At 40.5% G+C, this 24,001-nt stretch overlaps 1 protein-coding gene across 4 annotated transcripts in view; it reads right to left on the bottom strand.

Moving 5' to 3' along the window:
* The window catches only part of CCDC149 (coiled-coil domain containing 149), a 128,958-nt gene that overhangs the window by 34,155 nt on the left and 70,802 nt on the right, over nucleotides 1-24,001 (bottom strand). For 3 of the 4 annotated variants that reach the window (XM_031943151.1, XM_031943148.1, XM_031943149.1), the window contains 5 exons: nucleotides 18,146-18,262; nucleotides 17,172-17,344; nucleotides 15,001-15,073; nucleotides 11,128-11,221; nucleotides 6,777-6,921 (listed from right to left, as the gene is read on the bottom strand). In XM_031943151.1, coding sequence (XP_031799011.1) covers nucleotides 6,777-6,921; nucleotides 11,128-11,221; nucleotides 15,001-15,073; nucleotides 17,172-17,344; nucleotides 18,146-18,262 — 602 coding nt within the window. The remainder of the gene's footprint in view (nucleotides 1-6,776; nucleotides 6,922-11,127; nucleotides 11,222-15,000; nucleotides 15,074-17,171; nucleotides 17,345-18,145; nucleotides 18,263-24,001) is intronic. The other variant, XM_031943150.1, reaches the window with a different exon arrangement.

A 24,001-nucleotide genomic window follows, 5' to 3' on the forward strand; every position in this document is an offset into this window, starting at 1 on the left:
CCAGATCCCTGTAAAAAAATGCTAAATAGTCACTGAGTTTAAAGAATATAGATAATCATGGTTTGTTTATAAGGTTTCTAACAGATAGGAGGGGCCAAGAGAAGGCATGAGAAAGATTAGCTTAGATAAGAGAGAGAGAGAGAGGAAAGCCCCCCAGTCTGGCCTGAGAAAGGCAGAACGAGCCAGTTTATAGGGCAGGAGCAGAAGAGGTCCCGAGAGGAAAATGAACCCTGTGTTGTAAGGGAACAGAAGATGTCTTTGGAAAGATAAGAGATTATGTAGTTAAACTTCTCTGGCTTGACAGACTTCCCTGGGGTTGATCCTGAATCTTGGGCATTATTTTTTTTATTGCAGATGAATGGGACCTATGGATATTGAAGCTTTATGAGAACCTTAACTCTATGGGGTCTTAGTAGTTTGTCTGATTTCATGATAATATTTAATATTAACCATATATTTATTTTTTAAAATAAGAGTCAATTTCGATTACAACGTAACTGAAAAGAAAGCCCGATAGAGTGGAAAGAGCTCTGGATTGAGGAGTCAGAAAACAGATCAGAGTTCCAGCTCTTCACTGACTTTAGAGTGAGTGGGTTTCTGGGTAAGTTCCATTTCTCTGAGCTTCTGCAAAATGACAGGGTTAAAATTACATGTGAACTTACCAGAGTGTAAACTTTCCCCATGAGAACATCATCTCCTTAAGGATAGGGCCATTTTGGTTTTGGTTCTGGCTTTGTATCCTCATCACCTAACATAACACCTGGCACAAGGTAAGTGCTTAATAAATGCTCCTTGAATTCACAGTCTCAAAGGTCCTTTCCAATTCTAAAATTTTATGATTCTATAAAAATTAAATTTGTTTTCAAAATGTTATCACATTCCTTGAGAAAACTAGGAATCATGGCTTTACACTATTGCACTTTGAGAAACAGTAAATGGGACCTGTTTTTTATTATATCAAGCCTAAACTGGCCCCCATGGGTGGAAACCCATTATTCGTAGATCAGCCCCTTGTTCAGCTAAACCACATCAATCTAATCTCTCCTCCACACGACATCGCCCTACATTGCCCAAGATGAAGCAAATGGAGGAAGATGAGTGGAAAATCTACAAATAGATTTCTGAGCGTCTTCAAGAAATATATTTGATGGAGATCAAAACATTAAGATGACAACAAAATAGGAAGCAGGATAGATTGGGGAGAAATGAAAGTGGGTTTGAAACTGTGGTCAGTGAAATAATGAGTTACGATTTTTTAAATCTATTACTGCTCTCAAGCCAAAATTATTTAAACAGCTAATAATGCTGACTATTGTTTCCTTCTTTGGCACGGGCAGTCAATTATGTCTCTTCTCTTTCGAATGGAGCATAGCGAGGGCATAGTAATATAAGTTTTATTCCCAACACTGGGTCCTGTGTTTTCTTAGCAATTCTCCAAGATGATTCCTTGTTGGACCTTTATCATTTTCAAGAAGCATCAATTTTAGGGTCGAGTGGGAGTAGGGAAGAGAAACAACTTTATAGTTACCTGAAAACCATACGGGAGAGCAGGAGCTCACAGAGAAGCTCTGCTATTCATTAAAGTTAGGTCATGTATTCATTTTACACCTATACTTAGAAGATTCAATCAAAATGACATGATTTTGTGATTCCTGTTAACAAAAGAATAAATCAAATATGGAACAAAAATGGCAAAACAGCCAAATTCACATGACATTCTTGGTTCTATCCCCATTCTATCTGATACAGTCAAATGTGCGTTGAGGTCAGAGGAACAGAGTTCAAATCTTAGTCCTGTGATTCCAGCCTTGTCGCTTAAGTTCTCTGACCTTACTTTTCCCATTTGCAAAATGGGGGCATTGGATTAGACGATCTCTGTCTCTTCTTCCATTTCTAAGTCATCTTATCATTTCCCATTTGAAGACAGTGACTCTGATCATTCCCTACATCATTCTGTCCTCTATCAACTATGTCATATCCCCTAATTGTGGTTGTCCTCCAAGACTCTGTCCTAGTTCCCCGTTCATACCCCCTCTTTCTTCTCACTCTCTCATTGGCTACCAGAAATTTGATTAACATCTCTGTGTATGTGATTCCCAGATCTGAAACTCGAGGTCATATCATTGTCAATTTAATGGGCATTTCCAATCGAATGTCCTGCGGGCACCTCGAGTTTAATATTCCCCTTCTCCCACCCTACAAACCACCCTTCTGAATTTCTCGACATAATTATCTATCTAGTTAAACCATTTTGAAAAGACAATGTTCTCCCCACTCTCCTCCATCCCATACATTCATTAAATTGTTAAATCTTACTTTTTTTTATTACTTTCTCAGCATTTTTATATCCATCCCCTTCTTTCAGCTCAACAGCATTACTGCCATGGCCACTTAATTGGCTTTCCTACCTTAATGTCCTTCCTTATTCAAATCCATCTGACACACAGTGACCAAAATGACTTTCCTAGAGGGCAAGTCTCATACTGGGAACTTTAAAACATAGAATCATAGACTGAAGGGACATTAGAAATCATCTAGTACATTTTCACTTAAGAGAGAAAGAAACTTAAGTCCAGAGAAATTAAGTGATTTCACTAATGTCATACAGATAGTAAGAGAGAGAGAGCTGGGATTGGAATCCAAGTTCTCTTAGCTCCAAAACTCTTTTTCTTTCAGTTGCATCGCTCTGCCTTCCCAGAGCACCATGAGCATGGCCAGGTTGATCCTCCCAAATCTTGGATACAAAACTGCCTCTTCAGAGTCAGAACAAAGATGCAGTAACAAATAATAGCATCCAGCAAATGAAAATTCAGTTAAAGTTTTATTTTTGTTGCTTTTAAACCACTTCAATGGGTTCAAATTAAGAGCAAAAACGCACATTAAAGGTAGCAGAGGAAAAGAGGAAAAGAAGAAAAAAAAGAGGAAAAAGAAAAGAAGAAAAAAGAGGAAAAGAAGAAAACGTTGCTAGATTATAAACTCCTTGAGGGTAGAAGCCATGTCATAGGAATGGAGACCTGAGTTTAAATAGCAACTTTCACATTTACCAGTTGTGTGACTCATGCCCAATTACCTAATCTCTCTGAACTCAGTTGCTTTTTTTTTTAATCTGTAAAATGGGGATAATAATTAATTGAATCACCTAATAGAGATGTTGTTAAGGTTTCAAAGAGCTATTGAGATGTCAGTATTTTCTCCTCACTTCCCTCTCCTGTCATTGAGCACATTTAAGAAGAGCTTAATAAATGTTTATTGAATTTCATTAGACTTTATTATTTGAAAATCAACTCATTTGTTTCAATGAACAAGTAAATAAGTTATCTGACTTTCTCAGTCTAGCAACACAATGACAAAACCAGAGTTTTTTTTTTTTTTTTTTGGGGGGGGGGTAAAGAGTGCATTCTCCATTTTACGCTTATCTCCTGATATGGTTTGGATCCTACTATGTGTGCGCACAGTGGGACACACTACAGATGCAATAAATGGAGTGACACTTACTCACCAGGATTTACATTCTAACCAGGTGACAACAAGCAGCACTGGCAGAGAGGAGGGAGCAGGCTGTCTCCCCTGCCTTCCCTCTTCCCCCTCGGCACCCTTAGCAGCACCTTCTAGCAGAAATAATAACACATACAGATGTTTTTGCCCCTGGTCTTTTATGGGTCTCAGAGCCATTTTATTTTAGTTTATTCTGTTTCTTATGCATTTATAAACCATATTTTAGTAAAAATCCCATTACAGCAAATTCCATTACCAAAAAAAGGCACCACATAACAAAAAAAATTATGATATTTCACTGGCTGCCCTATGAAAGCAGTCCTTTGTTGATTTGGTTACAACTAATTCTCTGTAACAAATAATCCTTTGGTCCTTATCTATCTAACAGTTACCCTTTCAAACATAAAAACTTAGTTGAATACCTTCAAGCCAGGATTCTTTCCTTCCTTTCTTACTCCCTCCCTCTTCTCTTTTTTTCTTCTCTCCTTCCTTCCCTCCTTCCTTTCTTCCCTCCCTTTTTCCCTCCCTCCTCTCTGTCCTTCTCTCCTCCCCACTCGCCTCCTACCCTCCTGTTCTTTTCCTTTCCTTCCTTCTTCTTTTCTTCCTTCCTCCTATTTCTTCCTTCCCTTCCCCCTTTTTCCTTTCCTTTCCTTTTTTCCCTTCCTTCCTTCCTTCCCTTCCTCCAAGTCCTCCTTTCTGTATCCTTTCCCAACCACAAGCATTACAATTAGGTTTGAAAAGGAGCTCCTTATGAAAAGATCTGCCTTACAGTTTCTAAAGAAGCTTGGGAGGCTGCCTCAGAATTCCCTCCTTCCTAAGTCCTCCTTACTCCCAACTTCCCTTGGGCTTTCTCACTAACACAATTCAATGCACTTCTCTCATTCTCTGTTCCCAAAATTGTTTTTCCCTTTCTGCACCCACTCCTCATAAAGGTTTAAACAATAAAAAAAAAAGTAAACAAAAAATAATCCCCCACTTCATGGCAAACTTACATGCCTTGGTTCCACTCTGTAGATGTTTATTTACCTTGATTCCCTGGGGGGAGATGGGAAAGTACAGGCTACTAGAGACTTAATAAATTCTTGTTATCATCATTTAGCTTAGCCTTGAAACCTTAAAAAAATCCCACTTTGCCATGATTTTTCTAAAAAAAATACATGAAGTCTGCTGCTGCTATTCCACTGTACTAGTTCTAACATACACACACACACACACACACACACACACACACACACACATCCTATAGCAATTGCTTCCTGGTCCCGGGACTCTTGCCTAAATAGAACAATGAGAGGGGTTTTCAAAACCATTACCTATGCTGGGGAGATCCTATGTTCTTCTTCCTCCCCTGAGAAATACAGGCCTTTTCAGCATCTGACTGTTTCATTCCCTGGTTAAGATTTCATTTTTAAGGAATTTTAAAACTTCTTCTGTCAATAAATTACCCTTGTCATCCCTTTGAGATTGGCCGGTCTCCCTTCACTGATTTCTGGTTTCTTTTATATATCTTAATCTCTTGTGCAATCTTCCTTTCATTCTCCATCTTTTCTTTTTTCTATTTTGTTTTTACAATACCTTCAATCATTTTCCAGTTGTAACCCCCTGCCTTCTCCCTCCCTTCCCCCCCAGGGCTGAATCTCCATCCCTCTCCTTAAACTCAGCCTTGCTGGAACCTCCTGGCCACGGGCATTTGCTTTTTTTGGGGTTTGTGGCTCATATTTTGTAAGGTTTGCATGCCTTTGAGTTATAGCTTATTCATCGATCTCTGAACACTTTCAATTTCCCCTCTGTCCTTTCCACTCACTGATCTAACTTATTTGATTTCCCACAAAGTGTTCTATACTCTTTCAAAGAAAAATTCATCCAGTTATAATTGTCTTTATTTTCCATACTTTAGAGGGGAAGCTGGAGGAATGACTCCAACCACCCCCTTCCCAACCTTCCTCCCCATTCAAAGCCAGACTTGTGTGGAGTCCCTATAATTCAGAGACCCCCAAATCAAAGCCTGTTATGAAAAACACCATCAAAAACCCCAGTCCCTTTATTCTGGGGTTCCTCTTACAAGGTACTGAGCCCAATATACTGCCTGAGAGATAAAAGACCATTTCATGCAAGTCAGAGTGCCAAGAACTCTCCTTTGGAAGTCTGGGGAAGCCTACCTATGAATCCCTTCCCAGAATGATGTCTTTAAAGGTATAAAATGAAATGTAAAGAAAGCGATTCAAATTTAGAATGGCTCTTGAGCCATTCTCCAATACGAAAATTTTTTTTAAAAATAGGAAATTTTAAAAGAAGAACTCAGCTAGCAAAACCCATGTGAAAAAAATGCTCTAAATCATCAATAATTAGGAAAATGTAAATTAAAGCAATTCTCAGTTTCTTCCTCTGACTCATCGGATTGGTGAAGATGACAAATGCTGCTCTGGTTATCAGTAAACTATTTATACCCTTCAACCAACGATGCTACGAATCAGGTCTAAATCCCAAAGCAATCAAAGAAAGGACCCCAATGGACAAAAATATCTGTAGTAGTTCCAGTAGTTCCAAATTGGAAACTAAGAAGATGCCACACTAATGGAGAATGCCTAAATGCATAATGGCATATGAATATAATAGAATCTTGTTGTGCCATAAGAAATGGTGAAGTGGACAGTTCCTCAGGCAGCTGGGAAGACATCTATGGAATGATACAGAATGACTTGGACAGAACTTAGGAGAGCAATTTCAACAATAAAAACAATATTATAAAGTAAAATAACTTGGGAAGATTTTTAGACTCTTATCAAAGCAGTGATAAATCAGAATCACAGAAAAGTAAAGATAAAGCACGTTACTCACCTCTTGCCATGGAGGTGATGGACTTAAAATAGCAAATGAGACAGATTTGGGGACATAGCCAACATAGAACTATACTTTGCAGTTTGACTATGAATATTTGTTATTTTCTTTTTTTATTCTTTAATTGGAGAAGGAAAAGTGGTAGAGATAAGAAATAAATGTTTGCTAAAAGCAAGATTAAAATATATAGTATTAAAAAGGAAACCAATTGTATGAAAATAAAAATAATTTTTTCTAATAACATTTCACAGGTCCTCTGAATTATATCCATGGACTCCATGTTTTTGAGACAGGCAGAAGAGCACCTGTTTGCTGGCATAAACTGCTTAACAAACTTCAGCATACTATATTATACTGCCTTGAACTTACAACACATCAGGCACTTGGAAAGCGTTGGTTTCATGGTTGCCCTGAACATCGCACACTCCAGGTAAGGTACTTACTTGTTAGTCTGCCTTTGGTGCTGAATGACCATGTTTTTCTCATGGATTGTCTCCAACAGGGCGGTAGCTAAAGATTTCAGATCCGAAATGGACTGTGGTGTTGCCGGAAGACTGCATCCATGATCCTCAGATAATAAATCTTGAACTAAGGAAGACAAAAAGCAAAACCTGTTTTTTACTTATTGTAGAACATGCGTGACATCCCCCCTCCCGATCACAGAATGGGCAAGACTTCCTGATGGCCCAATTTTTACTCTATATAAAGAATTAAAGGTGAAAAAGTTAATTTGGTGGCTGAAGAAACACACAGAATGGATGGCTTGAAGAAACCTGATGATGATGATATAATGACTTCATCTCAATAATATCTTGCATTTGAATAGTGGTTTTTATTGTTAAAGAGCTTTTCTCTTAATTTGTGAGATACTCATTGGTCTTCTGAGAAGCAACATGGATAGAGGGCTGACCTTGAAGCAAGAAGACTTGATCTCTTAAATCTGGCTTCTAACACTCTAACTCCAACTTTCTAACACACATTCTCATTCATATTCATTCTCTCTCTCTCTCTCTCTCTCTCTCTCTCTCTCTCTCTCTCTGTCTCTCTATGTCTCTCTCTTTCTCTGTCTCTCTCTGTCTCTCTCCACCTACCACTGTCTTCTACCGTGAATGACCCACAGAAAGATCGCAACCTGCTCATTTTTGAAAGGAAGACCAAGGTATGGTTGAGCAAAATGAATACTAGACTAGAAGGCAAAAGGGCATGAGTTCTAGTTCCACCTCTGGCATCAAACAACTGTGTGACCTTGGCCAACTCACTTCATTTTATTACAGCCTGTTTTCTCATTTCCTAAATATGAACTCTAAGTTTCTTTCCACTTCTTGGCTGTGCTATTCCTTTGATCTTCCCATTCCCAAGTGGGAATCCCATTACTTTATTTTAATTTGGTCAAGAGGCAATGTGGGAGATGGGAATGCATGGGATGGGAAAGATGGAGATGTATGTTTCAATGGCACATCAGTGAACCAGTCTGGTTTCTCTACTGACACGACCTAGAAAAGGAAATCTCCACGGGCAATAGAGCTTTGAGAAAATAGAGAAATCAGAGCCAGGAAATATGAAGAACTCTCAATTAGGCAAGAATGCCAGTATGACTAATGCCTTTGCTTTTGGAGTTCAGAATGAAGATGGGGCATTTGGGGTGCAAGGAGGACATGGATCTGGGTAAATCAGAGGGGAATGGGGCAAGATAAGTCTGAGCAGTGAATGGAAGTCAGAGTATCTTAAGTAGGAAGATGAGACAATTGGGCTTTAGTCTGTAAGTTACGGGTAGTCTTTTATCAATGTTTTTAAAAGACGGACATGCAGTAGAGACTGAAAACATCGAAATGTTGGCGGCCCTTTACTAGTTTTATAACAAAGTCACCATCTCTGGGCCCCATAGGAATAGTTCAAATGTCCGTAGTGCTAGGTTTACAAAGTGCTTCCTTCACAAACCTTTAGGGTTGGCCGTACAGGTATTATTATTCCTTTTTTTACAGGTGAGGAAACTGAGGTAAAGAGAGGTTAAAAAAGACTGGGGTTTGGCTTTTTGTCCTCCTTAGTTCAAGATTTATTATCTGAAGATCATGGATGCAATCTTCCAAGTACTAGCCTGGGATTTATTTATATTCCTCCTATGGCACCTGACTCATCTGTATAAAGAGGAGATTGGATTAGAATTATTGGAGATTCCTTCCACCTCTGAGTCTATGTCGATGGCAAGGTGGTCTTTTCCAATGGACAGATCATCCAGGATATCTATAACTTTAGTAAGGATATGAAATCCAAGGGATTCCCAATAGATCTAGAAACGTGCTCCTCATTTGATCCATCAAAGTATGATTAAATTCTGACTTTACTGTCCCCATCCATGGTTCTCCATCTCCTCTGGTACTTCCTCTTCTTTCCCTCCATGTCTATACTGGGGTCTACCCAAAAGACTGTATTTCTCTGCAAAATATCCTCCCACACAGACAAAAAGATGAAGATAACGAGAATGACTGTGGGACGAAAGGTGACAGAAAGCCAGCAAAACATCGGGATGTAAAAACAGAAATAAAGCACATAGAAAACACATAGATCCCCCTTCCTTTAGATTCGCTCCAAACCTTACTGGCTCACTGTCCATTGCAGACACTATACATACACTCTATCTTCACGGTTATTGGAACAGATCTCAGAAGCTACTGGCCTCCTTCCTCCCTTTCTCCTTGGCACTGGCCCCAGCCAAACTCACTCTACCCAAGAACATCTGCCGATCTCCTCCCACCCACTTTGCTACTTGCAGAGTCCTACAGAAGGTGCTGATCAATTATCTGTTATTTTAACTTCTACTGAGCTCAACCTCTCAGATCAGAGCTTCACATCAGGGGGAGAGGTCACATTTTCGAGCATCCTAATTTTCTTAAAGAAAAACAAAATGGCATTCTTGCTTCAAGATGGATAGAAACAGAGATCTGGAAATGTGCTTTGGTTTTTAGGTAGGAAGAAAGGCCTTTTAGATGGAAAGGCCTCTCTAAGACTTCTTTTTCAGTCAGTGGGTTTTGAAGTTAATATCTGGAAAGGTGACCATCTGATTATATTCACCTTGGGAGCCAGGTTTAGGAACGCAGCTCTTGAATATACACTATCAGGGATAAGCTATCTGCTATCTATTCCATTCTCTTACTACAAGAAGGTCATTATTTTTCAACTGAATAAACCATGAAAGCAAACGAACTTGTAGTCAATAAGTGCTTCTCTTTAAGACAGCTAATCCCCCAAGGTAAGTTGGATTCAGCAAGGATGTGACTAGAATTTTTTGTGTTGGTTGTTTATTTGCTTGCTTGCTTATAATCTTGGGAGAAGGGGCAGAGGTAAAACTCTTTCTTTTCAGAGCGGAATTAAAATCTCCAGTCACTGTTACTTACTAGTTATGTGGTACATGGAACCAGTGATCTTGGGAAAGTCATTTTATTTTTCAAAGCCTCAGTTTCATCTTCTGTAAAATGGAAATAATACCACTACTACCTAACCTACAAGGTTGTATCAAATGAGATAATAAATAGAAAGGATGAGGTAATTTTCCCCACTTAATAATATATGATTGTTTTCCTATTAAATGTGAAGATGGTTTTCAACATTCACTTTTATAAGACTTTGAGTTCCAATTGTTTTTCTCTCTCCCTCTCCCTTCCCCAAGATGGCAAGCAATCTGATATAGGTTATAAATCTATGTATTTCTACATTAGTCATGTTGTGAAGGAAAACTCAGAACAAAAGGGAAAAACCATGAAGAAAAAAAATTGAAAAGTGTATGTTTTGATTGCATTCAGCCTCCATAGTTCTTTTTCTGGATGTAGATCCCATTTTCTAACATGGGTCTTTTGGAATTGTCACAGAAATAATGTAATTTTAAACAGCTATATAAATTGTGATCATAACTTTTTAAAAAAGAAATAATAAAGCATTAAACAAACACAAATATAAACAGAAATGGATAGTCACATCACAAGAGTGAAGAATGACAGCAAGTCAGAAGTTTTGCACTGATATCCAGGAAATGTTGGAATATCCAAAGGAAGGCCCTTGATTTATTGATTAAATCTTTTATAGAAGAGAAGGTGTAGATGGGGTTGTGATTTGTACCTACGAGACACTAGCAAGATCACAGATCTCCTGAAATAAGAAGTATCTATCTATCTATAGATTTTGGGGGGAGGGATATCACGGATATCAAGTTAAAAACCCTTGTGTTCCAGTGACAAACTCACTAAGAATAAAACATCTGAATGAGCGAAACTAGAATAAATACAATTGGGAAATATTTAATAAAATAAATGAAATATAATGCAGCATAGATAAGACTAATTTGTGGTTTTCTAAGTCAATACGCTCTCCATCCAGAACTGTTTCTATGTGAGTTTAACATGAGTGGTCCAGTCACAGAGAATGATTTGACTGGGGTCATTTTACAGTTAAAATGAATCAGATTTGAACTGAGGGCTTCTGGGTTACAAGGCACTATGCTGCTCAGCCCCCCGCCCCCTTTATCATCACCATTACTATTCCTAGAGTTGACTGCCCTTCATTCTTAAGGAGGGCCTGGGGGCACTGGAGAAGAGATGCCATGACACACAAGTGAACTGGATTTAGGGGAGGGTGGCTGCCTCAGTTTCCCCTCCAGAGCCCTCTGGCTCCAGTGACCAGATACAGATCAGGATGACTGGAGACGGCCTGGATGACTATTACTGAGATGCTGAAGAGATGGTGGTGAAGGCCGCAAATGGCGTCAACAGCTGCCCTGGGAGACTTCCAGGCCCTGGCACCCACCTTGCTTGGCAGACAGGACTCCCGTCAGGGCGCTGCTGCTGTTGTGGCTGGACTTGCTCTGGCCTTTGGAGTTTTTCCGTCTCTCGAGGGCATTCTGGGGAAACATTGGAAAAGAAGGTTCATTCATCAGAAAAGTCAGTTCCGGACTAAGCCAGGGCTACAGTGGAAGCCCCTCACCATCTGAGCTGACAGGGGGCTTGCTCCATGGACTGGTCCCAGAACAGGATTATTGACTTTATGCTCCCGACAGGCCTGAAAGCGGCTCCCAAATTCTCAAGCCCACAGCTGTGGTCGCCTTTGGCTGAACTAGGGGAGGGAGGGGAGCAAGAGGGAGAATGGCCCAACGGTGCTCACCATGAACTGCCCTTGCTTAACTTTTTCCATCTGCTGGGCCCCATTAGCTTCCAAAGGAAATGAGATCACGTGGAGGATGAGGGGGCGTGAAGGTGTTTGTGGGGATCAGAGATTAGCGGATTAATAGGGACAAATTTGGGGCAAAATCTAGTTCAGACCCTGTGGGCTGAGCCCAGTGATGGACCGTGCAGGAGAGAAAATGGACCAACTGAATAACTGGGCAGGGATATGGGTGCTGCCCCTGGCCCCCATTACAGCAGCCAAGTGATGGACACTCGTCGATTTTCCAATCTATAAAATGGGGATAATGGCACCTGTAATATCTACTCCCCAGGGTTGTTGGGAAGAAGTACCAGATCTGAGATCTTAATAGCACTCTAAGCTAAAACACATAAGAGTTTAAAGGCTAGAACTTAGCTATTTTATCGCAGGATAAATATCATTATCAAAGCTTGGCTCTTAAAGCTTAAAGTTGCCCTAAGATTTGGGGGACACTTTTGTCAATGTTAGTCCATAGTACTTTATTGCAAAGCTGAGTCACGGAATCAGCGAGGCAGAACATTAAGTCCGATTCAAGTTCAAAGTCAGGAGCTCCAGTACGTGGAAACATACCAGATTCAGGGATCAGGGAGAAAAACTAGACCTGCCAATCAAGTAAAGCAGGTATTAAGAGTCTAATATGTGCCGGGTATTCTGGGAGGATTTAGAGATCGAGTTGTGTCCATTCTTCAAGATCTCATTTGGGAATTTTCTTGACAGTGATACTGGAATGGTTTCACCATTTCCTTCACCGGCTAATTTTACAGTTGAGAAAACTGAGTTAAGCAGGGTTAAGTGACTTACCCAGAGTCACAGAGAGAGTAAGTCTCTGAGGCTGGATTTGACTCAGGTCTTCCTGATTCCAGACCAGCACTCTGTAGCTGCTAGGGGTAGGTTGTCCCCCTAACTCACTGATGGGTCCGAGGCCCTTGGTTATCTTTAACTTGGCTTAGCCCATCTGTTGAGATGGATTCCCAGAGGGCAGCTGCTGTTCATTCTAAGGCTTCTTGGGGCCATAGGTGAGAATAAAATGCTATATGTCATATATATACACATACATATATGTGTGTTTATATATAATTATTTGCTTTCTAGAGGAAGGGGTGGATATTATATATATATATATATATATATAACATATATATATAATATATTCTATATATAGGATCATTTGCTGTCTAGGGAAAGGGGTGGAATATATATATATATATATATATATGATTATTTGCTGTCTAGGTGAGGGGGTGGAGAGAAGGGAAGGAGAAAAAAGTTTGGAACACAAGGTTTTGCAAGGGTGGATGCTGAAAATTATCTACACATATGTTTTGAAAATAAAAAAGCTTTAAGAAAAAATAAAAGAGAGAGAACCAAGTGCTAAGTGGATGGGCAACCCTGCTAGCCCTCGACCCCAAGAGGTGCCAGTCCTCCCTGTGTCTGGGGCTCCATACAAAGTCAAACCAAAAGACAAAAAAACCAGTCCCCATCCTTAAGGAGTCTCCATTCCAATCTGAAAGACTAGCTGAGACCTTCCAGGGAAAGAACAGAGAGGGAGGGAAAAGATAGACAAATAGACATTTTGAGAAGAGAATGAGAGAAAGTTAGGGAAGTGGGGAACAAAGCAGGGGCCAAGGCACCGAAAGAAAGGGGAGGAGGTGAAATCCAGAGTTTCAGGTGGCTGAGAAGAAGACATCTCTCAGAGCAGAAAGTCTGTGTGTGGATGCATATGTATTTCATTAGGTATAAATTATACATGTTTAAAAGAAATCTACATCTCTGCCTGGATTCTTGTGGGATGTGGAAACTCTGCCCCGACAAAGCCTCGAGCCATAGCAGGGCTGCTGGAGATGTCTGGGAGGAAAATGAATGTCAAGAGCTGGGAAAATGGGGCGGCTCTCTCACGGGTACAGCACAGGAGCACAGGGGGTCCCTCGGGGATGGAAATCAATCCATTCTCAATGTGGAGAAACCCAGGAGGGCTTTCTAATTATAAAACCTACAACTAACATCCACAGAATAAGATATTATCAAACCAGATAGTTCTGGAATTAGGAAGTATGAAAGCAAAAAGAATCCTGACATCGTGCCCTATTAGTGGGCCGTCTGGCTCCAGGTCACAGCATCTCAGCCTCGGCTTTTCCCACCATGCGGGGACCTGGAGCCTCATGGGAGTTTTGGGGACAAATATCGACAGAGGACTGAACACCCCGGGGAGCCTTTGGGCTCCTTGAGTAATAATAGGACACTGTCATATTGTAGCTGTCTCCAAGAATGTTATCCCTAATGAGGAGCTACACAAAGAACCACAGAAGAAATTATATTTGGGATTTGTTTTATATGAGATATTAAAATTTTTAAAGGAAAAATGATATTCTGATAGAAGGATCAGTCTTAAAGTACATAAGACCCAGTTTCTCCATTCCACTCCTGGGTAATCATGGGCATTAACCTGCAAGTTCAGTGCCCAAACTTGCAGAGTTGCTGACCTTCATCATGGTGGAAGTTTCTACATTGAGGATTTCCCATTCCAAGGAAATTACAGATCCAGGATCCTCTCCTCTCCTGTTGCCCCTACTCCAAATATAGCACCTTGCCTTGAATTTAAAGAGCCTCTTCTCTGAGGCATTGGTTAAGAGCCAGGGAGAAATGAGCTCAAAACCAGCCTTAGCTATGTACTGTGTGACCCTGGACAAGTCACTTAGCCTGTCTGCCTCGGTTTCCTCATCTGTAAAGTGGGATAATAATAGCGTCTATTTCTCAGAGTTATGAGGATTAAATGAGGTCATATTTGTAAAGCACTTTGCAACTCTTAAAATGCTCTGTAAATGTTGTTGTCATTATAGTAGTAGAAGAAGAAAGAAGAACAGCAGGAAGAGGAGGAGGAGAAGGCAGGGGGGGAAGAAGAAGAAGAAAGTAGTTATAGTAGTGGTGGTTAGTGGTAGTAGTAATAATAATAGTAATAACAGTAGTAGTAGTAGTAGTAGTAGTAGTAGTAGTAGTAGTAGTAGTAGTAATTTTGATTCTGCAATAGGAAGTGGGAAACCCAGCTAATACTACTACTGAAGGAAGTAAAAGGGAAATAGGGAAGCAGAACTTAAACCCATTTTACAGATGGGGAAAATTGAAGCAGCAGTTTGTAAAAGATGATACTGATTGCTATCCCTACTCTCCAGATGAGACACGAGTGGGCTGTGCTTTACAGGATCACAGAGGACCCAAAATACTAGCTCTGAATTCTAAACAAGTAATATCTTTAACAGTGCAGAGAGTTTCCAAAGGACTTAGGGTTTCCATGTCAGTGAAATCACAGGTCCAAAAAAAAATGATATTTCTTTTTTAAAAAAAGTTATCACAATGAAGTTTTTATTGAAATGTATGCATGGGAATATGAATGGAAGGCTTCTTTTCTGTACAGGATGACTTCAAACTGAAAGGAACTGAGTGACCGCAATTCATGAGCACCACAATTATTATTTCCTTTACCTTATATTTGGCAATATTAGATTTAAGTAGGCTGACCTCTTCGTGAAGCTGCTTTAATCTCTCTTGAAGGTATCTAAGAGGAAAAAAATGGAATAAGAATATAAGTACGTGTGAAACAAAAAGCTCTTTTCTTTATAATTCTCTTATCTGATCTCAAAGTAACCACTAGTCTACTTATTTACCAGATTCTAATTTCTATGTTCCCTATGTAAATAACTCATCTTTTAACTAGACCATAAAGTCCAAGGGACTGTGGTTTCCTGAACCAGCTCCCAGAGTGATACTTTACACACGATAGGAGCTTTAAAAATGTTAGTGGAATGAATGGATGAGCAACTGAGAATAGAGAGAGAGAAAAAACAATGCAGGATCATGGATTGAGAGCTAGTTCCAGTTCGCTCCTCATTTTACAGATGGAGAAAATGAAAACCAGGGAAATTAAGTCAGGTCAACAAGCATTTATTAAGCTCATATTAGGTACTAGGAATTGTGCTAAGTGCTGTGAATGCAAAGAAAAGTTCAATAGTCCCTGCTCTGGAGGAGTTTGCAGCCTAAGGAGAGAGATAGCAAAAGACAAGATAAAGTAGAAATAATAGCAGAGGGAGGGCACAGGAATAAGGGTGATTGGGAAAGGCTTCTCTCTAGCTGAGACTAGAAGGAAACCAGGGAAGGAGGAGACAGAGATGACCAGGGGAGGAGGAGACAGAGATGACCAGGGGAGGAGGAGACAGAGATGGCCAGGGAAGGAGGAGACAGAGATGACCTGGGAGATGATTCTAGCCATGAGGGAGAGTCAGGCAAAACACAATGAGTCCAGAGAGAGAATGTCTTGTGTGTGAAGAACTGCAAGAAGGCCAATGGTGCTGAATGGGAGAGTATGTGGAACAGAGGAAGGTGGGACCAGACTGGAAAGGCAGAAGGAGAAAAGTTATGGAGGCTCTTAAGAACCAATTAGAAGATTCATATTTGATCCCACCGGCGCAGTAGATAGAGCACTGGCCCTGGAGTCAGGAACATGAGTTCAAATCTGATCTCTGACACTTCCTGCAAAATCACTTCACCCTGTTTACTTCAGTTTCCTCATCTGTAAAATGAACTGGAGAAAACAATGGCAACCACGCTAGTATCTCTGCCAAGAAAACCCCAAACAGGGTCTGTTAGAGCCAGACATGACTGAAATAACTGAACAAAGAGTTTCTGGGGGCGAGGATTTCCCAGTCTGATCTCTATTTGGATAGTCGAGTGGAGAACGGGTTGATGTAGGAGAAGGTTATGGCAGTGGTCTAAGGCTCAGGGGATAAAGGTAACAGCCATGTTGGAGGAGAGAAGGAGACATGTCTGAAAGGTGTTATGAAGGAAGATTCAACAGGTTAAGATTTGTGGGTGGGATTTGAATCCAGGTCCTCAATCCAGAGCTAAAGGCCCTTTCTAACACACTCTTCTTTCTGAATTTTTGACGCCCTCTTTTTTCATTCAGTAACACAAAAATTAAGAGAGAAGAAATTCATCTGAGTGACCTTTTTGAAAGTGGTTGTCATGGAGGTCAAGCGGGCCCCAAATGCACAGAGCACTTTCAAAGAGGCCTTACCTGGAGCTCACCTGAGGGAGAGCAAGCCTTTTTCTTCCTAGTTCTCATTAAGAGGATTCCGCTGGGGAGAAAGAGAAGGAAGGCGAGCCACCAATCTGAGCCCTCAGTCCCCCCCTCGCTCACACAGAGAGTTGCCTCAGGGAAAGTAAATGGCTTTGGGAATTTGCCAATTGCTTTCCCTTTTTCCTTCCAGGTTGTAATAACAAGGAGCTTTCACTTTCAACCGCCCCCGCACAGATTGTGGGATTTTATTTTTCCCTTCCCTTTATACTTTCTCTACCTTCCCCACTGCTATAATGATAACATAATTAGGGCTGGAAACACATATCAGACTTCAATCAACAGTCTGGAGTAGGGGCAGAAGGCTGGCCTGGAGCCAGGAAGACCCGTTCTCTCCAGTTCAGGCTTAGCTGGGTGACCCTGGCCAAGTCACTTAATGACCATTGGGATTTGTAAAATAGGGATCATGGATGGGGAGTGTCGAATGAGACACTAGTGAAGCTCTTAGTAAGCACCATGTAAATGTTAGCTACTCTGCTGGACGTCAGATGACCCGACCAGAGCCCTCAGTCCCATTACTCGCCGGTTCTCCATGCAGAGGGCGTCCACGTCGATGATGCGGTTTTCGTGACCGCCCAGGATGTGATTGAGCTCTTGGTTGAGCCTGTCCACTTTATCCTGGTAGGAAGAACGCTCCTCTTTGATGTCCTGCAGCTCGTCCACGGAGGCCTGTAAGTCATGTTCCAGGGATTCGATCTGAAAAGAAAAGCCAATGGTCTAAGTGGGGATACCCTTCTCGTTGACTTTCTGGCCATGTGGAATGACTGACATTTAGGGAACTCGTGAACTACTGGATGAGGGCTCGGCCCACCACGGCCCCGCTGCCCTGCCCTTGGCTCAAGGAGAGGTACAGGCCAGGAGGAGGGAAGGAAGGCACCCCTGCCAGCCAGCATTAGCAGAATGGAGAGGGAGGGAAATCCAAGAGTCCCAGCCTGGCAGCATCAGCCATGGCTCTGCAAACAAGACTACTCCCCCCTTTTTTTCAGCTGCTCCAGATCCAGCAATCTTGTTCTTCTCTTCAAAACCAATTACTCAGGAAGCAAAATGAAGTCTAGGGTCCCATAGCGGTTCCATAACTAGGGCCCTCCGCCCGCTGAGACTTGGTGGAAGGTGCCTCGCTCAGCATTTTCGCCCAAACTTGCAAATTTAAGCTGGTTTGTCACATTTTATTTCCTCCCTGAGCAGTCCCGGGAGGGAAAGTTGCCAGTTGTGTTTATAACAATAGTACGCGAAGTCTACTGCAAGTAATTAGTGATCGGTAATTCCTGTATCAGACAACAGACCTGCTGGAAACCGGAGACGGAAGCCTCTGTTGGCAAGGCAAGAAGGGAGCACAGAGTGGCAAGGGTACAACAGAAAATTAAAATCGCCCCCACTCCCCAGCATTTACCACTTGGGACACATAACACCAGGTTCTAAGGGACAATGGAGCATTGTGCTTTTTTCCCCTCTGTCTGCCAAGATTGGACACATCCCCCACCATCTATTCATGATTACTTGTTCCCGAGCTCTCTCCAGCTGCTGAACCAGGTCTTCCCGTTCATGGGCTGCAAAATGGCGGGCCCCGATTTCTTCATCACCTAGTCTCTGTTTTGCTATCGTCATCCTTAGGAGCTGCAGTTTCCAAGGGTGGAAAAAGAGAGAGAGAGAAAAAAAGAAAAATTGGACATATTCAAATGAGAAGATCATCAACACCAAAGCAGACACTCTAGAAAGCATGCTCCATTGCACTCTGAATAACTGAAGGATCACTAAGGTGTCCAGACAATGAAAGACCTCTCCTTCCTCTCATGGAGAGGTAGAGAGACTACTAGGGTCCAATGCTCTGCTCACTGGCACTACGTCAGGTATTTCTGATCAAATATTTTTCTTTGTTACAAGGAATGATTTAATGGGGAAGGGTGAATGAAAGAGGGAAGAGATGTTTAATAAATTACCATAATGTACGACCAAAAGCACCAGCAAAACATTTCTTCAAGTGCACTTTGGAAAGTGCTGGGAAGTTTTATAAAAATAGAGAAGTAAAACAAAAGAAATCTTGCATCATCTAAAAAAAAAAAAAGTCAGTGATTGGGATAAAGAGAAAACTAAGTCTAGTGACCTTGAAAATCAATCTTTCTGAGCCTCAGTTTTCTCATATGTCATGTTTCTGTGACCATCAAATGTCAAAAAGAGTTGGCAAGGCATCCCTTTCCCAAAACACAAATCTCTTAACACAGTCTGATTCTTGAAGCAACATAATTTCTCTCTTAATCATTCGGGGTGATTCCAGAGAAGAGGACTTGGAATATGATGGACACAGTCAAAAAAAAAAAAAAAAAAGAAATGTCAAATAAGTTATTATACATCTCCACCTCAACAGAGATAAAATGGAAGCAGCTTCAATAAAACTCTAAATAACTGCCAATTGGGGAAAGAGTTCTCCTCATTTTTACGATTTTAATATTTCCTTTTTTTATTATTGTAATCTTACTTATGCTCTAAACAAATAAGCAAACAAATATGGAGTAAAATCCCCAAATAAAACATGCAGATCTGAAATATTTGCATTTTGATTACAAAAAATAACAATAATATAAATTTTTAACCAACTACCAATGCCTCTTCATTTTCATGGAGGCATTTTATTTGCCTCTCTCCATTAGTTGGGTTTTACTGTTTCGTACTGCTGGACTGTGACACCGATGCACAAATAAGTTTGATCCAAATACAGTAAAAGGCAGTGGAGTTTGGGAAAGCCAAAACATTGCAATTTGTTTGCTAGAGGTCAAGGCTCAAAGCTAAAGCCCGGAGGAAGCTGAAAGCTGCTGCCTATTCCATGAAGCCGTAGCAAATATCCTCTGTGAATTCTAAAAATGCTTTATGTAAAGGCACTGCAATGTTTTATTATAAGCTTACATGCCTGGGGTTTTTAAATGGTCCTTTTCTGTCTTTTCAATCTCAATTTCCTGTGTTTGTTACTTGAAATTTCCCCATTTCCTTCATGCATACATGTATGTATATGCATATATATGTATACATATATTTCCATTTGTGTGTGTTTGTGTGTGTGTTTGATAGAAACTTGTTTACTTGAGAAGAAAAAGAAAACTGGTTTTTTCCTATAAACTTTTCTTCTTCTTCTCAAAGGGACCTTGTTTTAGGGGCTACAAGATGCTTCTTTTTAAAATTATCAAGCAGATTTTATATAGCCAATATTCAACACAAGAATAAACCTCCCACAAATCCAAATAGTTAGGTAATGTCCAAGCGACTGGCTAGTTCGGGCAGGAGCACACTTCTGTTTTGGGGACATCATCTTTCTTTTTCTGTTGCATACAAAGGTAGAGCAGTTATTAAATATTTACTACATGCTAGGCTCCGTGTTAAACACTAGGAATTCAAATATAAATAAGCAAGACAGTTTCTACTCTTAATGAATTTTTTTGATTCTTCATTTGTTTCACTTGTGTCTAACTCTACTTAATCCCATTTGGAGTTTCCTTAATAGAGACACTAAAGTGGTTTGCCATTTCCTTCTCCAGCTCATTTTTACAGATGAGGAAACTGAGACAAACAGAGGTGAAGTGACTTGACCAGGATCAAACAGCTAGTAAGTGGGATTTAAACTCGGAAAGTTTGACTCTAGGTCTGATTCTTTAACCATAGTTTACATTATAATGAAAGAGCAAAATATCTTCAAGGTGAGATAGAAAAATAAGGAGAAAGCAGAGATGGCCAAGGAATGGCATGAAGGCCTAGTTCTGGGCAGATCCTGGTATCCTAGCAGGTGAATCCAAGTTTTTAGTGGGAGGGAGACACAAGGATGATAGTTGGAGTATGGACAGCCTGGCACAGAGCCTGGTTCTGGCAAAGTTGTACAAGAGGAATACATCGGGAGGCTTTGTCTTTGGGATTGACTTGGCAACTTCATATGATCAGATTGAAGGATGATTTTTTTAATGTTTGGATTAGTACTAAAAAAATAAAAGTATTCTTTAGTCACCTCATTGAATGTTTGCTTCTAGCCTGTGGTAGAACATCAGCACAGAAAAATGTGTTTCTTGCACACATCCATTGAAGACTCCTGGCTTTGATGGTGTGAGGACCCAAGTCCTTGTGGGTAACAGCTTTCAGGAGATGAGTAGAATTTAGCCAACCTGATTCTCAAATAGGAGACATAAAGTCTGGTGCTGAGCCCATGCTCAAAGCCTATTCAGTTTGGTAGGAGCCACCAGGGTTTATCATCTTCAAAATAGAGTCTTTTTGACTTAAAAGGAGGGATTAGAGTAAGACTTAAGTGAAAACGAATAAAGAAACACAGACTCCACATTAAGAGGATCTCAGAGCATCTAGGACCCATATTTGATCAAGGATCGTCCGAACAGCATATAGGACAAGTGCATAGCTGACATTTGCTTAAAGACCACAAGTAATGGGGAACCCATTACTGCCGATGTGGCCTTTCCTGCTTTTGGAAAAACCTTAACTGTTGGGGAATTTATGCCTATGTTGAACCCAGATTTATATCTTTTCAGATTTCAGTCTGGACTCTGCCCTCTGAGTTCAAACAGAAGAAATCTAACTCCTCTCTAACAAAGAAGCCCTTCAAATACCTGAACACAGATGTTATGTCTTCACTGTCTTTTCTTCCCCATGACTAAAAGCCACAGCTCCTTCCAACAAGCCTCACAGGGGCAGCTTGGTAGAGGAGACAGACGGCTAGACTTCAGTCAGAAAAATCTGTGTTCAAATCTCAGCTCTGCCTTGGACAATTCCTCTGGGTTATAGGTTCCTCACTTATTAAATGAAAGGACTGGAAGAGATGAGCTCCAATATCCTTTCCAGATCTGAACAGATGATGTTATTCATCTGTGACTCTTGACGGCCTCCTTTGTATGCTCTTCAGCTTATCCTCAAGCCCAGAAGTGAACAGCTGCATCTAGGCAGCGACTAATCAGGATAAAATAAGACAGAATACTCCCAAGCCCTGGACACTCAGATTCTTTTCATTTAGCCTAAGACTGCTGTCAGATAACATGGTTTGCTCGGATTGCTCTCATTAAAAACAAAAAGTAAACTTATGGCAAATGAACGGATGTCCAGCCATGTTCACATATTGTATACCTGAGAAATTTCTTTATGTTTATCTCTATTAAATTTGGTTCAGTGGTCTAGTTATTGCCATATTGTCATCCTACATTATAACACTCTCTTCCACTTTCCTATCATCTGCAGAGCCATCTCTACCTCGCTCCAAGTCATTGATAAAAATATTGAACAGCCTAGAGCCAAGGACAGAGCCCCTGGCAGGCCATTAAGACCTCCTTCCAGATTGACTGTTCTTTGGGTCAAGGCACTGGAACAATTTTAAATATAATATATACATATGGATATACTTACATATATATACACACATATATGTATGTGTGTGTATATATATGTTACAAAATGTCCACATAGAGATAGACACACAAACTGTGTCTTTTTGATAGGCTGGTGCATTGTATAATAAAATATGCTGTAAATCACTCCAGAGTACCATTGAAACAGCAATACCTTTGGAAAAGCCCAGTGCTTCCTCCAATTATGTGAAAAGCCAAACTGGCAGCCTGGACTTTAAATAATAACATGTTACTCTAGTTTCAACTGTGTTTGAAACATACTTCATTGAACACTTACTTTAGATTCAGACACTTATGTTTGCTTAATGCCAATTAATTATTAAACATGTTTATTGAAGTATCACAGCCATGTAAGGGAGCCATCTTTCATATACTTGTATGGCTGTTAAGCCTCGATAAATACGTTAACAATCATTTGTTGTTTAATGTGAATGCGATATTGGCTATTAAAACTCAAGTACTGACTACTTAAAATACTTATTTTAAGAGTGAGGGCCAAGTAAGTCATAGCCACATTATTAGTTGGGTAGGAAACATGAGTGATACAGTTATCGGGGATTAGATAATGTCCACAAAACAGGGCAGGCAAAAAGCCCATACTGCCAGGGTATGGGTATTTTCCAGGGTAAGATACCACCTCATTTATATTCTTGGCAGCCCATGATTCAACTTTCCTTGGAAAACAAATGGAAAAAATGCTTATTATATCTATAGTTTATTTGAGCAAATGTCCATTTTCCCTTGCTGTGTGTGTGTGCGTGTTGTGTGTGTATTCCAAACTTTCCTTTATAAGCATCTAAGGTTAGAGAAAGTAGCAATCATATATTCACCTTTCTCATAGTGTCAACCTTACTGGTCCTTGCAAATAATAATGTATTTTTAAATGCCTATTTAAAAAAAAGACTTTTTAACTTAAAATCTAAAAATTGGTTCATCAAATTTGTAATAAGTATCTCCTATATGCCAGCCATTTGTAACATGGAGGGAAAACAAAGATTAAGTAGCATAGATGGTGCTTTTAATTAGTTTACAATATAATAGTAGCTGGGCATCCTGAGACATACATAAATAACCCAGAGTCCCCCTTACTCTGAGACTTCTGGGTGGCTATCCCAAGTTATAGGTATTTTGTTGGTCAGAGTCCTCCCCAAAATAATGATTTAGCCAGCACAGAGGTGGAAGGAGGGGTAACGGTTATCTGTGGTGTCCAAAGCAGATTTCATGAAGAGGGGGCTGAATTTCAACAGCTGGAGATGTTGGAGCTACCAGGGACAGCATATGGGGATGCCCAACGGAGGTGAGAAGACAGCATCCATTCAGGGAACTTGCTATTAGCCCAGTTAGACTAGAACAGAGTATCTGGGTGGGGGAGTGAGCAAATTAAGCTGGAAAAATAGATGGGGGCTTTGAGCACCCCAATTAGAACCAGAATTGGTATAGAACATAGAACAGTCTGTAAATAGATGCACAAAGACAAGGTCAATCAAAATCTGGCTTATTACAGCAAGACAGCTCCCTGGTGTAGGGACCTGCAAGGTGACCACTGGGCTCCCAGAATCCCAGTGTAATTAGGGGCTCTCTTCTAAGTGTCCCATTTTACAAACATGCTAGTGATTGATCATAAATGTTTCAAATGAATTCCGAGTGGGAAGGTGATGGTGATGATGATGATGATGATCACAAGGTCTGAAAAGTGCTTTACATATGCTATCTCATTTAGTCCTCACAGCAACACTAGAAGATTGATGCCATGAGTATCCCCATTTTACAGATGAGGAAACTGAGGCTAGGAGAAGCTAAGTTACTCACCCAGATTCACACAGTTAAAAGTGTGAACCACAATTGGAATTCAGCTTTCAGGGACTCCAAGACCAACCCTTCTAAGCTGCTTGGAGCACTTACGACATTGCATAAGAACATGGCCCCAGTGAAAAGGCACTGTGATGGGGTATTTTGACAAGCGGTTGGA

The sequence above is a fragment of the Sarcophilus harrisii genome, chromosome 6 (assembly GCF_902635505.1).
Source record: "Sarcophilus harrisii chromosome 6, mSarHar1.11, whole genome shotgun sequence".
NCBI lineage: Eukaryota > Metazoa > Chordata > Mammalia > Dasyuromorphia > Dasyuridae > Sarcophilus > Sarcophilus harrisii.